Source organism: Ranitomeya variabilis, chromosome 4, assembly GCF_051348905.1.
Source record: "Ranitomeya variabilis isolate aRanVar5 chromosome 4, aRanVar5.hap1, whole genome shotgun sequence".
Classification (NCBI taxonomy): Eukaryota; Metazoa; Chordata; class Amphibia; order Anura; family Dendrobatidae; genus Ranitomeya; species Ranitomeya variabilis.
In genome coordinates, this window is record NC_135235.1 from 335,823,786 (window position 1) to 335,841,271 (window position 17,486).

A 17,486-nucleotide genomic window follows, 5' to 3' on the forward strand; every position below is an offset into this window, starting at 1 on the left:
ATCTGTGGAAAGAGCTGAAAACTACTGTTCACAAACGATCTCCATTAAAACTCAATGAGCTCGAGCTGTTTGCCAAGGAAGAATGGGCAAGAATTTCAGTCTCTCGATGTACAAAACTGATAGAGACATACCCCAAGCGAAATATGCTCCTAAGTCTGTTGGTCTATACTTATACAGACCAACACATATCATTAATCCTTTGAAGGTCAAGCACCAACTCCCAGTTGCGTGGAGGATTAATAATTCCTTCCATTCCTCGCTTAAAAAGTTTGAGGGGACACCGAGTCCTCAGGACATCATTGAGGACAAAGAGTATGAGCTGGAACAAGTTTTGGTTTCCAGATGTGTCAGACATCGACAGCAATATCTCATTAAATGGAAGGGTTTCGGTCCTAAGCATAATTCCTGGGTTGATGCGGAAGATTTACAAAAGGCTCGCCTAGTTAAGGAGTTATGTAATCGGCTTCAGCAGTTGGGGATCTCAGTGGGTCCTGTAGCCCCTCGTAGAAGGGGGGGGTACTGTCATGCATCTGGGTTTCAACGCTTGTATCTTTGGTTTGTGGTCGGCTTCTCTGTCCACCGAGCCACAGCAGATACACCTTTTCCCTGGCCTTTCAACTGCTTCTATCCATGCTTCAGTCTTTTTAGGATAACAGGTATTTTCATTTACTCTTGTCTGCCCTGACACCTTTCGGGTGTGGCTTTATATACTTTCCCCTGCTGGTGTTTCGTGCTGGTGATAACTTAATTTGGATGTCCAGCCATACTTCTGTAGTTTAAGCCAGTTAGTGAAAGACCAGTAAGGGTTTATTTATTTGCTGTTTATGTTCTTTTACCTGCATCCATCTTCATTCGGTTTCTTATTAGGAAGTAGGCGGCATATTTTCTAACAGGACGTACTTAACCCTTTATTTTGTATTTCATGGTTTATTTTATTCACTCTGGAATCTCTTTCTATTTCAGCACACTGTGGGTATGTGTACATGTTGCGGATTTTGCTGCGGATCAGCCACGATTTGGCCGCTGCGGATTCGCAGTTTTCCATCCATGCGTTTACAGTACCATGTAAACCTATGGACAACAAAATCCGCAGTGCACATGCTGCGGAAAAAAACGCTCACAAACGCTGCGTTGTTTATTCCGCAGAATGTAAATTCTTTGTGCGGATTCCGCGACGGTTTACACCTGCTCCATAATAGGAATCCGCAGATGTAAAACCACACGTGAAATCCGCACAAAATCCACAAAAAAAGCGCTGTAAATCCGCAGTAATTGCGCAGGTAATCCGCACTGCAGTTTACCTGCGGATTTACCAAAATCAGTCCAAAAAAATCCGCAGGACTTTCCGCAACGTGTGCGCATACCCTTTCTCTTCTATGTGTAATTTACACTCTGATCTGCCATCCATTTCTTTAGGAGGAACGTGAAGCGCTCAACAGCCTTTCAGGCAGCATAAAGTCCAAGTTGCCATCATCTAGTCTGTGGTTAGGGCTATCTTGTCTGTACTAGAGGCTGCGGGGTCAGGACCGCTAGTCTGTACAGGAAACGGCAGGGTCAATTGCAGTTTTTTTTTTAAGGTGTAACCAATTTTCCCGAATGAGTTGCTTCTCTATCATACCAATGTATTCCAAAACGATACCAACAAAAGCTAAGGCTTTGAACGCAAAAAAACCAAATCCCCAAAACAGCTCTATGAAAAAAGAAAAAAAAATGGATCTTCAAAGATGGAATTTGTGGCAAAAAGCAAATATTTGTTAACAAAATTTAAGATTTTTTATGCGGTAGTAGAAGAAAACAAACCAACAACTAAAGGTTTGGTATCACCATAATTGCACTGACCTTAGTAATCACATTGCCAAGTCATTTATATAACACAACTAATGCTGTAACAGTGAAATCCAAAAAAAAAAAACGGAATTGCCTGTTCTTCACAATTTTTAACCATTTTATTTAATTTTAAAATTAACTGTGTAATTCAAAACTACAAGTTTATAAAAGATGCAGATGAAAAAAAAGTCATGACTGTTGGAAAACAGGGAAACAAAAAGGGGGAAAAAAATACAATACAATAAATGTACTGGAAAAAAATTCTAACTGCAGTTAAATTGCACAAAAAAAGATTGTTTGCAATAGTTTGTGTTTTGATTTTAGGAAGTTCATTTGCTGTAAAATGACCTGGATATACGATTCTCCTGGCGAGTAGAATTATGTCACTATCAACTACCGTAGTTATTTGAAGTGAAAAAAATTGAAAATCCTAAATCTTGAAACGTTTTTAAGCTTGTCAATGGAGCTGTGGCCTACCACCACTCACATATAAAAATGTATATTTGGGCACCACTACGTGTCCCCTGCAGACTCGGTACAACCCTGCACTCGGTTGTAAGAACTGAAGGGACTGGGTACTATCCTTCCAAAAATGTTTTGCTTGAAAAAGAACATGTGACCAAAACGTTGCATGTCCATTTTTTTTTATGTGCACACTGGTGCCAAGAAAACTTTTTTGAAGGATAGTACCATGGGCTTTGGATTGTTCACATGTTTATTGATATAATTTCAATGTAGGTGCAACGCTTTGATAGATTGTTATGGCTTTTTTGCAGTGTTGCAATGACCGAAAAAACGCAATGCTGGAGATTTTATTTTTTATTTATAACATTTACAGATCGGTTTAACTCATTTGAAATTTTGACAGATCGGATTTTTATGGAAGCAGTGATACCAGGTGTGTGTTATTTTTATTTTTTTATTGGGAAAATGGTAAGGGGGGTTGATTTGAATTCTTATATTTTTTATATTCTTATCTCTTTGCAGAGTATGGGCTGATTCATATTGCATTTCCACAAGTATGTTGGTGTTACGTAATATCTCTCAATTATTGACTTACTGATTTGATTCATCAAACGACTTTGTGCCTTTTTTTCAAGTTGTCTTTGTGGTTTAGTTAGTTTTCTGACTTTTATATCAATGTGGCTTATCCCGACGATTTAGATTAATTCATGAAATGAAAAATTTGGAGCAATTTTACTCCAATCCTCCCATGTAGAAATGTAATGTACGGCAGGTATTTTGGCGCATTTTCTTGCAACATATCATGAAACCAAATGGGTAGTTAATCTTTTACCAACTATAATTGTGTTATTTGTATAGCGTGCACCAGAAACGTACCGTACACTTCATAATAGACTACGCATCATAGCGTTTCCGCTAGATTGCTCCCTTGCCATAATCTGGTATAGGGTAATAAATGGAACAATCAGACATAAGAAAGCTAATTGATGCTGGTGTCTCTTGTGTAGTTTGATAAAATTCATCGATGGCCCACATCATTATTATTATGTAATCCTGACCAGACCTCCGGCCACTGTTCATTCATTTCACCTATGGATAAAATACCCATATAAATTTTTATATTGTACTGTATATGTTTACGATTGGTAACTTTTTTGATAAAGTCTTTATAATTTTTATATGACTCTGGATCTCCTTTAAAAATATTTCACAAAATTTTTGACTTTTCCCACTAAAGTCTCAAAACCTGTTGAAGACAATTTGGGCTTTGCGTAAAGTTTATGAATTACCACAATTTTGATGAATTTGGTGCAAAAAATGTTTTTGTTTTCCACCTTACTGACATCCGCCATATATGTACAGTGCAAATCAATAGCGGGTTTATGGAGCGGCAAATAATGGCTCTGCCCATGACTGTTAACCTGTTAAATGCTGCTGTCAAACTCTGACAGAGGCATAAACAGCGCACAGGCATGGGGGCGATCTATTCAATATATATATATATATATATATATATATATATATATATTACATATATATATATATATATATATATATATATATATATATATATATATATATATATATATACATATACACGGTATGTATATATATATATTTTTTTTTTTTACAAATTTCTGATTTTTTTCACAGCTAAAATAATTTTAAAAAAACTTGAGACGTTTGGTATTGTCGTAATTGTACTTACGTGGAGAATCATATTGCCAGGTCTTTTTTACCATACATTGTACACTATAAAAATAATTCCCCAAAAACAATATCCAAATTGTGGAGTGTTTTTTTGCAACTTGCCTGTACTTGTAATTTTTTTCCTCATTTTTCAGCAAATTATGTGAAAAAATGAATGGTGTGTCTGTTTGGACAGAAAAATAAAAAAAGTTATCACTCTTGGAAGAAGGGCAGGGAAAAATGAGAATGCAAAAACTGAAAAGTGGCCATGTCGGGAAGGGGTTAATTCAGAATTTGCTAGCTATGGTTACTGTATGTTCAGTGTGTGCATATGTGAACACAGAACAAGAGAAGACGGCACAAGTGTAATAATAAAGAAGGCATTTATTATTTATGTACAGTGCAGAGGATCGATACAGCGGACAACCTGTACAAGCAGCATACACAGGTAAAACACACCTTTACATATAGTCATCTGAACTGTAACTTCGTTTCCTTGAGCAAAACACATAGGAAAATAAATAAAAAATCCTGCAAAATAAAAGTGGAATTCCAGTAAAAACCAGTGATCACCTATCACTACTTGATCAGTGGTGGTTTGTTCTTACTGGGATACACCTTTAAAGGCACAGTCGGTAACTCATAGCTTTCCTTGATGTATACGGCTCAGCATAAGTTTGACCTCGGTCTCCACACGTAGAATACGTGCTTTACGCCACCAGTTTCCAGTCAGTGCCCTGCTGCTTTGTAGATCCCGCAATAGCAAAGTGAGGTGTGAGCCCATCCGTGCCTGGTCCCAGCCTCCAGCATTGGCCTTAAGCTCCCTCAGGATCAGAGACCAATGACGTGATGCATCTGATCCTTCTGAGAGGGATACAATAACTCTGACGTCACCTAAAGTCTGCAAGGCACGGAGACCACTGTCCGAAACTTCATTAAAATACAGACTGGAAAAAAAAAAAAAAAAAAGAGTAAAATATTTTTTCTTCAAAACTAAAAACAATATTAATCTTGTACTTCCCCAGCAATACCCAAATCATAATTTCATTTCAGCTGAAATTACATTTTAACGATTGTTGACAAACTGCATAAAAGGTTAAATCAAAGGCCACCCCAATAATATAAATGACACCGCGACTGTGAAGAAACCAGATTGTATCTTAATTTCCCAGACAACCATGTTTTGCAAAAACAAAAGAACTGACTTTTCATCTGTATATTGGCTTGTGCATTTAAGTGTTTATGTCTGGTGGTTCAAGAGGACAGACTTGCAGACTGATACTATTTAACATACAGTGTAAAGGCCCCGTCACACACAGCGACGCTGCAGCGATACAGACAACGATGCTGATCGCTGCAGCGTCGCTGTGTGGTCGCTGGGGAGCTGTCACACAGACAGCTCTCTCCAGCGACCAACGATCAGGGGAACGACTTCGGCATCGTTGAAACTGTCTTCAACGATGCCGAAGTCCCCCTGCAGCACCCGGGTAACCAGGGTAAACATCGGGTTACTAAGCGCAGGGCCGCGCTTAGTAACCCGATGTTTACCCTGGTTACCAAAAAAAACAAACAGTACATACTCGCCTTTCGGTGTCCGTCAGGTCCCTCGCCGTCTGCTTCCTGCTCTGACTGAGCCGCCGTACAGTGAGAGCAGAGCGCAGCAGTGACGTCACTGCTGCGCTGTGCTCTCACTGTACGGCGGCACTCAGTCAGAGCAGGAAGCAGACGGCAAGGGACCTGACGGACATCAGATGGTGAGTATGTACTGTTTGTTTTTTTTTACATTTACGCTGGTAACCAGGGTAAACATCGGGTTACTAAGCGCGGCCCTGCGCTTAGTAACCCGATGTTTACCCTGGTTACCAGTGAAGACATCGCTGGATCGGTGTCACACACACCGATTCAGCGATGTCAGCGGGACCTCAACGATCAAAAAACGGCCCAGGCCATTCCGACACGACCAGCGATCTCGCAGCAGGGGCCTGATCGCTGGTACGTGTCACACATAGCGAGATCGCTACTGAGGTCGCTGTTGCGTCACAAAACTTGTGACTCAGCAGCGATCTCGCTAGCGATCTCGCTATGTGAGACGGGGCCTTAAGTCTGTAGTGGTGACTACATCCCATCACCATTGTTTGCCTTATCTTGATGTTGGACTGAAAGACCCATGGTGGTTCTAAGGGTAGCTTTCATGCCTTGGGTATAAAGAGTCTGAGGTAATACAGAGCTACCAGCTGGACATTCTGCAAACCACCCAACAGACAAGAGAAACGACTGCAGCCAATTCATCATGGCACCATCACGAGGGACACTGATCTAGGATTCTATAGGATACAACCTAGGGGTTTTCGGCTCCGGTTGGAAGGACACAGATGTGATCCAGTGACCATCTCTGCACCATGGATATGTTTGGAGAAAGCCAGGGTTGGGACCCACTGGTCGCCTTGTTCCATGGAGATGGTCAGATAAGCCAGGTGGTGACTCTCGTGTCAACTGGCTTTGGACCTTGTATGGACTCTATGGACAGTTCTTGGTCATCTCCCTATGCTTGTCGTTACCCCTTCTCTGTGCGTTCATCCACAAATGGAGTAGCGACCCTGGGAGCTCTGACATCATGTCAACTGGCTTTGGACCTTGTATGGACTCTATGGACAATTCTTGGTCATCTCCCTATGCTTGTCGTTACCCCTTCTCTGTGCGTTCATCCACAGATGGAGTAGCGACCCTGGGAGCTCTGACATCATGTCATACTGGAAATACATAGAGACGCAGTGATCTTTTATATGCGCCCATGTGACCCTGGGAGCCCTGACATCGTGTCATACTGGAAACACGAAATACTTGGAGACAAAGTGATATTTTATATGCGCCCATGTAACCAAACAATTCCAGTCATGGTGGGATTGTTCTGTTTGCTATTGTGTGTTGTGGTTCAATAAAGTATTGCCACACTGTTTTACCTTAACCCTGTGCTGTGTGTGTAGTGTATTGCCCACGGGGAGATAGAGCGGGCGTTCAGTGGTATGAGCCATGGTCCAAGCAGTCTTGCTAAAGACAGACGGGCCAGCGGACGAGAGCACCCACTGACCCCGTTTCTCCGTAACAGCGACGATCAGCTGATCACCAAGGCTCTGACTACAAAGACCCCTGGGAAACAGCCGATCTTAGCAAGAGAAGTTGACATTGCCTGCAGTATTACAAGACAAGTACATGACCATCCATATTCTACATGGAGGCCCTAGTACACCATAATGAGATCTACTGCTTCTAGATCCTTTAATGGACCTAAGGTTTTCTGATGGAACAAGCCCTTTAAGCTCCAAAATATGCAATAACTAGTCTTCTAGCACTTTATCAGTTTATTACACTCTTTGATGGATAATGGTACTTACTGAACTCTGCCAAGTGTTGGGTGACGTGAAGCCTCTTCCACCAGTCTAAGTGCAGCCTGGTCATGGATCCCATTGTATGCTAGGTTTATTTCTTGGAGATGTTTATTTTTTCCAAGATTATTTGCCAGAATTTCAGCACCCTCATCTCCAAGATCTGTGCGGAGTAGAGACAAGTGCTTTAATGAACTGTTACCAGCAAGCCCCTCCACAATTAACTGTGCTCCCTCCGGTGCCAAAGGGTTGTTACATAACCTAGGACAAAGGTATGAGAATTTATGAATGCGGATACTTTAAACCAAATGTACACCAAGCAGACAACACAATTCTACCACGTAAGTTAACATTCAAGCAGGTTTACAGTGCAAAACCCTCCTACAATATTAAGCATTCTACTCTAATATCATCTCAGACTGTCTGCATGGTCTAATATGTCTGACCTATCATGGAGGCAAATCGGTTACGGTATTGTAACGGTTAAGGTTGTGTCCAAGTACAGGAAAACATATATTTTTTAGCCTTGAATGTTGGTTGCATACAACACTGCCCCATGCAGCACTATTCATAATGTGATTATTGTATTTAATTTAACTCTCGTAGGAGTCTCAAAGGGTTTCTCCTGGTTTCATTGACGGCCATGATGAATTAGTGCTTGCAAAAAAAGCCACTTTCCAGTTTATAGTTTAGTAAAATTCCTTCCCACTCACCTGATAATTACAATTGTATTTTTCATTGCTCATGACTTCTTGCCTAGGTAACCAGCCACTAGCAGCAGTGGCTAAGGTCACGATACAAGTATTTAGCAATGGAGCCTGTTAGTATTGCTCAAAATCTGGCCAGAATCTCCGGAGTGCAGTTAGCTCCTGATCCCAGCCAGCTTCAGTGCTACAGTGCTCCTCCGATGCCCCAGGGGTAAAGCTGCCTTGTACTTTAGCATCATATGGTACCCAGTTTGGGTCGGTGGTGCTGCATTCTTGCTACCCTAAACTGTCAATTAAGCAGGCGCACATTGTCCTCAAGCAACCAGTAAGCTGAGGTTGGAGAGTAGTGCGCTCCCACTAAAGAACATAAGACAACCCTTTTAATTATTTCTAAAGTATGTGTTTTCTTTGCACATTTCATGCTTATTCACGATCAATATACTAGCTGTATATTTAATTTCACCTCAATAACAGCCATACATATCCCCACCCCTTTATTATAGGAAATTTATTATGAGATCTCAAATCTGTCACATATTCCTTTACAAGCACTAATATGTAGACAGGTAATCAGCCTCTGACTGCCCATATCAACCAAACATACAGCAGCTTTCATTTTGTATTCTACTCTTGACAAATGAAAGCAGTGCTGTGATTGGTTGCAACTTTAATTTTGCTTTGGTAAAATGAAAACTGCAATGTAATTGGTTTATTTTCCTGTTAAGACATTTTCATAAATCTGGTCTATGATTTCTGCTTAATATGCTTAATATGAGAGGGTAGGGATATAGCACTTTGTATGTGAGAATGAAGCTGCATCACACAAGATACAGACTCTGCAGTACAAATCACATACAGTACAGACCAAAAGTTTGGACACACTTTCTCATTTTTCAAGATTTTTCTGTATTTTCATGACTATGAAAATTGTACATTCACACTGAAGGTATCAAAACTATGAAATAACACATGTGGAATTATATACTTAACAAAAAAGTGCGAAACAACTGAAATTATGTCTTATATTCTAGGTTCTTCAAAGTAGCCACCTAGATGGCTCTGTAAACTGTAGGCCTCTATTCACACAGCATGCATTTTGTAGCACTGGGCGGCCCGCCTGTATGTGCGTTAGTAATAGGCTGTAAACCAGATGCTTTGCATTGCCTGTGTGAACAATGCCACATACAGACTATTATCGCTTATCTTTTTGTGCACTAATGCCAAACAGCCAACACAGGATTGAAAGTGGTTGTTTCATCAGTATTTTTTGCACCTGTGTTTTTGCCATCATTAATCGGGTCCGATGCGCCCTGCTGGTGCATTTGTTTGGAGGCTTCAGCAGGTAATTATCTCTGCTTTTTTCTCTGTGATTTTTTTCCAATTTTCTGGAGGATTTTTAAGTTCTCTTTTTGTGTCTGTGAGCTTTTACTCAATGTTTAGCGTTAGGACTGGCAAAATGTAAGGACCCTTGACGCGGGTTGCCAGCTTAGGTATTGAGGCCCCAATATAAACTAATACCTTACATACATTGATATGTGTTTTTTTTTTTGTTTTTTTTTTGCACTTTATCTTGTAGGGTGCAGTCGGACCAAGATGGCTCTGTAAACTGTAGGCCTCTATTAACACAGCATGCATTTTGTAGCACTGGGCGGCCCGCCTGTATGTGCGTTAGTAATAGGCTGTAAACTAGATGCTCTGCATTGCCTGTGTGAACAATGCCACATGCAGACTATTATCGCTTATCTTTTTGTGCACTAATGCCCAAACAGCCAACACTGGATTGAAAGTGGTTGTTTCATCGGTATTTTTTGCACCTGTGTTTTTGCCATCATTAATCGGGTCCTATGCGCCCTGCTGGTGCATTTGTTTGGAGGCTTCAGCAGGTAATCATCTCTGCTTTTTTCTCTGTGAAGTGAAAACCATTCCCGGTGACTACCTCTTGAAGCTCATCAAGAGAATGCCAAGAGTGTGCAAAGCAGTCATCAAAGCAAAAGGTGGCTACTTTGAAGAACCTAGAATAGAAGACATAATTTCAGTTGTTTCACACTTTTTTGTTAAGTATATAATTCCACATCTGTTAATTTATAGTTTTGATGCCTTCAGTGTGAATGTACAATTTTCATAGTCATGAAAATACAGAAAAATCTGTAAATGAGAAGGTGTGTCCAAACTTTTGGTCTGTACTGTAGGACACACTGAGATTGCTGTACATACATCACATAGGATACACTGAGACTGCTGTTGTATACATCACATAGGATACACTATATACAGCTCTGGCAAAAATTAAGAGACCACCACATCAAAACCCTGTCATGGGCATCCCAATCATCCCAGCCCTTACCGCTCCCTCCACCGCGCAGTCTCCTGCACTTTTGCTGCTTCCCAGGCCTGGTTCCATACGGCGCTTGCGCACTCCTCCTCGCGCCCCCCCCCCGCCTCTTCCTACTTCCGTTCTGACACTATATTAACCCACTGACCACCTATGATGGCGCACACCACCACAGTCAGCTCCATGCTCTGGACCCGCAGGTATTTTCTTTTCAGCACTGCCAGCTTGTTTACCCTTGTCCTTGACTAACTATACCTTTAGAATTACGCTATTTCAGCCGCCACCAGTATCTTGGTCTTCTTCTGTGCATTTCCGGATCCCTGTACTCCACATTATTAGGTATGCTAATTGTGCTCTTTCCTTCTTTCCCCCCTGATCCTCTATTCCCTGCTTCCAGCTTATAAACACCCCCCCCCTCCCTTGTTCCTGTCTTACATCTAGTATATACCCTGCTTTTTCACAGTTCTTTCCAGGAACCTTTTGCTACCTACGGCGCGGCCTCTCCTCCTCTTGTCTCTCTGTTCCTTCAAGGTCAATTTTTTTGTTCACACCTCCCCCATGTTTTAGAGATATAATGACTTTGTGCTAGATATGTTTTTGGTGACATGTATTGCTCACCATCTCCGCTTTCGTTTATATCCTACCTATGTTTGCGTCCGTAAACGCAATTATGAAATAAAGTCTTTTCCACGCAATTTTTCAATGGGCTTTTTCTGTATATAATTCCGTATATAGGTGTTTACATTGTATATACTTGTACATAACTTATTTTCTGCGTGATCACGGATAGAAATGATTAATATGATATATAACTTGTTCGTCCTTTTAGATTTTAATATATGGTACGTTTATGTCTTTTTCAGTGAGGTTTGTTAAAGACCCAACACGGGGTCGAAAAGTTACCTCAACGCATTATATTCACTGTGGTGCTTTCATTAAATTTCACCTTTGTTGTGCATTCAAAAATCCGTATCTTGAGTGCGGCTGTTTTTTCAAGTATATGTTTATACACTCACCGGCCACTTTATTAGGTACACCATGCTAGTAACGGGTTGGACCCCCTTTTGCCTTCAGAACTGCCTCAATTCTTCGTGGCATAGATTCAACAAGGTGCTGGAAGCATTCCTCAGAGATTTTGGTCCATATTGACATGATGGCATCACACAGTTGCCGCAGATTTGTTGGCTGCACATCCCAAAGATGCTCCATACAAAGCAGGATGGATCCATGCTTTCATGTTGTTTACGCCAAATTCTGACCCTACCATCCGAATGTCGCAGCAGAAATCGAGACTCATCAGACCAAGCAACGTTTTTCCAATCTTCTACTGTCCAATTTCGATGAGCTTGTACAAATTGTAGCCTCAGTTTCCTGTTCTTAGCTGAAAGGAGTGGTACCCGGTGTGGTCTTCTGCTGCTGTAGCCCATCTGTCTCAAAGTTCGACGCACTGTGCGTTCAGAGATGCTCTTAGGCCTACCTTGGTTGTAACGGGTGGCGATTTGAGTCACTGTTGCCTTTCTATCAGCTCGAACCAGTCTGCCCATTCTCCTCTGACCTCTGGCATCAACAAGGCATTTCCGCCCACAGAACTGCCGCTCACTGGATTTTTTTTCTTTTTCGGACCATTCTCTGTAAACCCTAGAGATGGTTGTGCGTGAAAATCCCAGTAGATCAGCAGTTTCTGAAATACTCAGACCAGCCCTTCTGGCACCAACAACCATGCCACGTTCAAAGGCACTCAAATCACCTTTCTTCCCCATACTAATGCTCGGTTTGAACTGCAGGAGATTGTCTTGACCATGTCTACATGCCTAAATGCACTGAGTTGCCGCCATGTGATTGGCTGATTAGAAATTAAGTGTTAACAAGAAGTTGGACAGGTGTACCTAATAAAGTGGCCGGTGAGTGTATATTGGCCACATAGCATATTTGTGAACATTGTGTATATTAAGTATATTAATTTAATAGTAAAGATGTTTGGTCTCTTTTTTTCTGTATATAAATCTATGTATATATATATTTTTATACATTATTTTTTTCCCTCAATATATACATCACAGGATACACAGACTGCTATATGCATCACATGGGATACACTGAGACTCTGCTACATATATCACATGGTATACATTGAGACTGCTGTATCTACATAATATAGATACACTGAGACACACAGGATACCCAGACTCTGTTAAATAAAGTCATCGATGTTTATTCGCCTGTATACTCACTTATCATACTTGACTTATGTATCCCCTCTTGTTTAGGTGCTGTGGTATGTGCCAACCATGAACTGAAGCAGCTCTGCATGATCGGACACAGCAAATAACAGTATATAGCAGGGGCACATTTATAATATTATGTCAGCACAAGAACATTTTTGTGAAACTAATCAATATTCCAAGATCTATTGATTAAAATTTACATTGTTCATGGAACAACCCCTCTAAATTTTGAAATGGCTTGGTCTCCCCTTTTAGAATCGCTTACCGTAAACTGCTGATTGCACAGTCCGGGTGTAACAGCAGACCCTTTATTTCTTTGCAGGAATCAGGACCCAGTGAGTTCATGTGGAAACTGTAAACAACAAGGTCATACAGTAAGTAAAACTACATATACCGCATTCTTTACAGATAATACATTTAATAATAATGTATTTGGCCTGAATTTCGAGTGTTGTGCTCTAGCAAAGGGCTTCTTATTCTTTTTTTCTACTGGAACCTGACCAACCAGAACAAAATGAGGACAATGACAATGATGCACCTGTACCTTTCTATTGGTTGTAGTCTATATCGAAAGTTTCAAAATTATTTCAGTTCATTTTTATTGTTTTTCTTAGTGAAGCTAATAAAACATGGGTATTTATGTTTCTAGATCCAATTGGTGAGACCAGAGAAAAGCCTGTGCAGCAGAAAGAAAATCTGTCAAAATGGCCTATAGCTACGCCTTTCTATCAAATTAAATAAAGCTCTGTCTCAGTCTGAGGAGCTCTACTCTTGCCCACAGCAAGCTCCTAGTCAATTTCACAATAGAAAAGTCAACCTAGACTTGTAGAATTGTTCCATTAGAGTTAGAAATCATGGTCTCCCAACAACCTTCTTCAGTAAAAGGTGTACGACCTCCCCCCTTCCACATTAAATAATATCACCCCTTTCTAACGGTCCTCACTTCACATTCTGGCATCTTCGGAGTACAGGTGCCAACGTATGAATGGCATCTGGATCTAGGTGACAGGAGCTGAGGTTGGCGTCTGTCAGTACTTTCCCTGTACCTCCAATTACTGTGGCAACCACATTACATTTAAGTGGTGTCATGCGAACAGTGGACAGATCCAAATCTCGGAGTGAATTCACGAGTCCTGCTGTGAAATCTTCATTTTGAAACTCATATAGAAAGAAGAGAAAGTCCATCAGCTCAGAAGGTGGCAATCTACGAAGACTGCATCGCAACAGATGTTTCTTCAGAGCACGAGTGATTTTTAGAGCATCCATGTTCATAATAGTGCAGCCCAGCTGGTCAAGCATAGCTCGATTCCGACGGGACAGAAGCCCTGCCATAAAAATGGGAAACAATTCAAATGCTTCTTGTACGCTGTAACTATCCTCCTCTGCTGGCTGTAAAGGTCCCTCAACGCCAAGAATGCTAGAGTTTATTTGGTCTAACACATCATCATTATAGGAATCCTCTTCTCGAAACATTTCCGCAGTCATTGTTTGAGCTATATTTTCACGACTCTGTCCACTCACTCTGCCATAAAGACGTGGCACTACACGTAAAAGGTTAAAAAGCGTGAAGATGCGCAGAGGAAGAAATTTAGACAAAACGTTGACAACAGCAACCACATCTTCTCCAGCTTTGCTGATGATCTCAGAAAGCTCTTTCCCCAGCCGTTGCAATACAGTCTTATTTTCTCCCAACACAACATATAGTGCTGCTAAGTATTCCTGCATAGCAGGTATGGTGAAGACAAAGAGGCTTTCTTGGCCTGGTTGGACACAGGGAGTGAGGAAAAAACGAAAAGCATCAGATCTGAAGACAGTAAGAAGGTTGAGCTCTTCTTCGCTGTTCATCTGCACATGAAAACACTTTGAGATATCAGCTTCACTGAATTTGGTACGGCGAGAATTACAGCCCTCATATGCGAGCTTGCCTACAGTCCGTGCCACATAAAGCATTAAAGATATTTTAGAAGGGTGTGTGATATCCAATACTTCACCAGCAAAGTTTAACCGTAAAAAAGTAGTGTAGATGCCGGTCAGTGTGGTACACGACTCATCGTCCTTTGTGTAATACAGCAAGTGTAAAGTAGCACAAGTCAGCCAACAATAGGAGGGCAGGAAACATGCAGCTGATAATTGGCTGTGATGCTCCAGATTGCGGCTTAACATTTCTGCCAAGTTCTCAGTTTCACGTGGATCTGCATCCTTGTGGCCCAAACGTAACTCGAAGTACATCTTTTGTAGCTCCGTGTCTGAAAAGCCACAGATCTCAGCATACCGACCTACATACTTCCGTGGGATTCGTTTTAGTGCTGAGGGTCGAGTTGTCACCAACACATTTGCCTGAAAGAGAAAGTAAGAACTTACATCAACTTTTTTTCTTTTTTAACATTCTATTTATAAAAACTATTCTAGTAAAGTGGTTGTCTTGTGGTCAGTCTTCAGGAACACACCACTCCTCCTGCCATTCTGCTAGGTGGGGACGGTGCACACCCGATGACTGACACTCCCGATGACGGACACTAAGGAGTGGCGGCATTGGCACGGTGCACTCTCTGATGTCACTAGCAGAGGCAGCATTGGAGAAGAACAGGAGCACTGGCCAGCTTCAGAGCAGCGCTTCCATGCAATAGAGCATACAGCTTGCAAGCGCTGGCTCCTTACCTCGGATACTGGCCACATGCATTTTTGATAATGGAAAGGGTTTTTAACAAGAGGTAAATTGTAAAGCTGTTTGTTTTTACAAGCATTCTGCAATTTTACCAATTGAATAAGATAAGATAATCACTTTATAGGCAAAGTCTGCAAAATAGGATATTTACCATAATATTTTAGTTAGAATTTAAAGTGGTTATTGTTACATTTAATTTTTAACTCCTTCATGACATGAGAATGTACACATACACCGCATGCTGGTGGCAGGAGTATAGAATAGACTCAGAAGCTGAGCCCTCTCAATACACAGCCATTAGCAGCCATTAACACTAGCTCTGATCACTAATGTTTAACCCCTTGCCCATGCGGCCTCTTTCAATTTTTTTTTTTCATTTTTGTTTTGCCTTCTCTTCTTCAAAGAGCTATGACTTTTTTATTTTTCTGTCCAGAGACTAGATGTACGAGGTTCTTATTTTTTTTTTTTTTGAAAGACGAGTTTTAGGTTTAGGGACACTGTTCATTTTACCACATAGTGTACTGGAATACTGAAAAAATTCCAAATGCAGTGAAATTGTAAAAAAAAGCATGACATTGTTTTTTTGGGAATTGTTTTTATGACATACATTGTCTGGCAAAAATTACATTTGATTATGATGATACACTTGTCCAGCTTTTTTTTATTATTATTTAGATTTCAGAACTTTGAGAAATATTTTTTTTAATGTGTTGCCATTTTACAAGACTAATAACGTTCTAATTTTTCTCCTGATAGAACTGACTGAGGGCTTATTTTTTGCACGGTGAGACGTTTATAACTATGGAATGCTGGGATAGATAAGAACTTTTGGTCGATTATTCCAGCGTTTTTGTGCTATTGCAACAACCAAAAAAATAAAAAAACTTAATTTTATTGTTTTCTAATTTTTTTCTACTTATGGTGTTTACAAATCAGGTTCATCTATATATATATAACTAGCTGTACTACCCGGCTTCGCCCGGGTTAATGACTGCTGTTAGCAAAATAGAATGTGTTAACAAAAATTTATTCTGCACACAAAAACCACAAAACAAATAGATAGAAATGTAATTATTAAAAGGCAAAAACTAAGCAAATAGAAGCATTTCACAACATATATTAGCTTTGTTATACTGAGAATGTCTTTGTTGCCTATATTAACCAATCAGAGCTCAGGTTAATTAACTGTAGCAAAATAGAAGCTGAGCTGTGATTGGTTGCTATTGGCAGCCTGATAAATCCCCAGCCAACAGGAAGCCCTCCCCCCTGGCAGTATATATTAGCTCACACATACACATAATAGACAGGTCATGTGACTGACAGCTGCCGTATTTCCTATATGGTACATTTGTTGCTCTTGTAGTTTGCTTATTAATCAGATTTTTATTTTTGAAGGACAATACCAGACTTGTGTGTGTTTTAGGGCGAGTTTTATGTGTCAAGTTGTGTGTGTTGAGTTGCGTGTGGCGACATGCATGTAGCGACTTTTGTGAGATGAGTTTTGTGTGGCGACATGCGTGTAGCAACATTTTGTGTGTTGAGTTGCATGTGACAGGTTAGTGTAGCAAGTTGTGTGCAGCAAGATTTGTGCATGGCGAGTTTTGCGCGTGGCGAGTTTTATGTGTGGTGCATTTTGAGTATGTGCAAGTTTTGTGTGAGGCAACTTTTGCATGTGGTGCAACTTTTGTACATGTGGCAATTTTTCTGTGTGTGCAAGTTTTGCATGAGGTGAGTTTTCCATGAGGTGAGTTTTGCACGTGTGGCGAGTTTTGCGTGAGCCTAGTTTTGCATATGGCGAGTTTTGCATGTAGCGAGTTTTGAGTGGTGACTTTTGTGTTTCGACTTTTATGTGGCGAGGTTGGTGTGTGTGTGTGGTGAAATGTGTGCTGAGGGTGGTATATGTGTTCAAGCACGTGGTAGTGTGTGGCGCATTTTGTGTTTGTGTTCATATCCCCGTGTGTGGTGAGTATCCCATGTCGGGGCCCCACCTTAGCAACTGTACGGTATATACTCTTTGTCGCCATCGCTCTCATTCTTTAAGTCCTCATTGTTCACATCTGGCAGCTGTCAATTTTCCTCCAACACTTTTCCCTTCACTTTTTCCCCATTATGTAGATAGGAGCAAAATTGTTTGGTGAATTGGAACGCGCGGGGTTAAAATTTCACCTCACAACATAGCCTATGACGCTCTCG

At 40.8% G+C, this 17,486-nt stretch overlaps 1 protein-coding gene across 5 annotated transcripts in view; it reads right to left on the minus strand.

The window, feature by feature from the left end:
• Window positions 1–4,347: 4,347 nt before the first annotated feature.
• Window positions 4,348–17,486, minus strand: part of NLRX1 (NLR family member X1) — a 78,195-nt gene continuing 65,056 nt past the window's right edge. For 4 of the 5 annotated variants that reach the window (XM_077250580.1, XM_077250578.1, XM_077250579.1 and 1 more), the window contains 4 exons: window positions 13,572–14,965; window positions 12,894–12,980; window positions 7,374–7,625; window positions 4,348–4,928 (listed from right to left, as the gene is read on the minus strand). In XM_077250580.1, the coding sequence (XP_077106695.1) occupies window positions 4,622–4,928; window positions 7,374–7,625; window positions 12,894–12,980; window positions 13,572–14,965 (2,040 nt within the window). In that variant the 3' untranslated portion in view covers window positions 4,348–4,621. Of the gene's footprint in view, window positions 4,929–7,373; window positions 7,626–12,893; window positions 12,981–13,571; window positions 14,966–17,486 lie in introns of those variants that run through there. The other variant, XM_077250582.1, reaches the window with a different exon arrangement.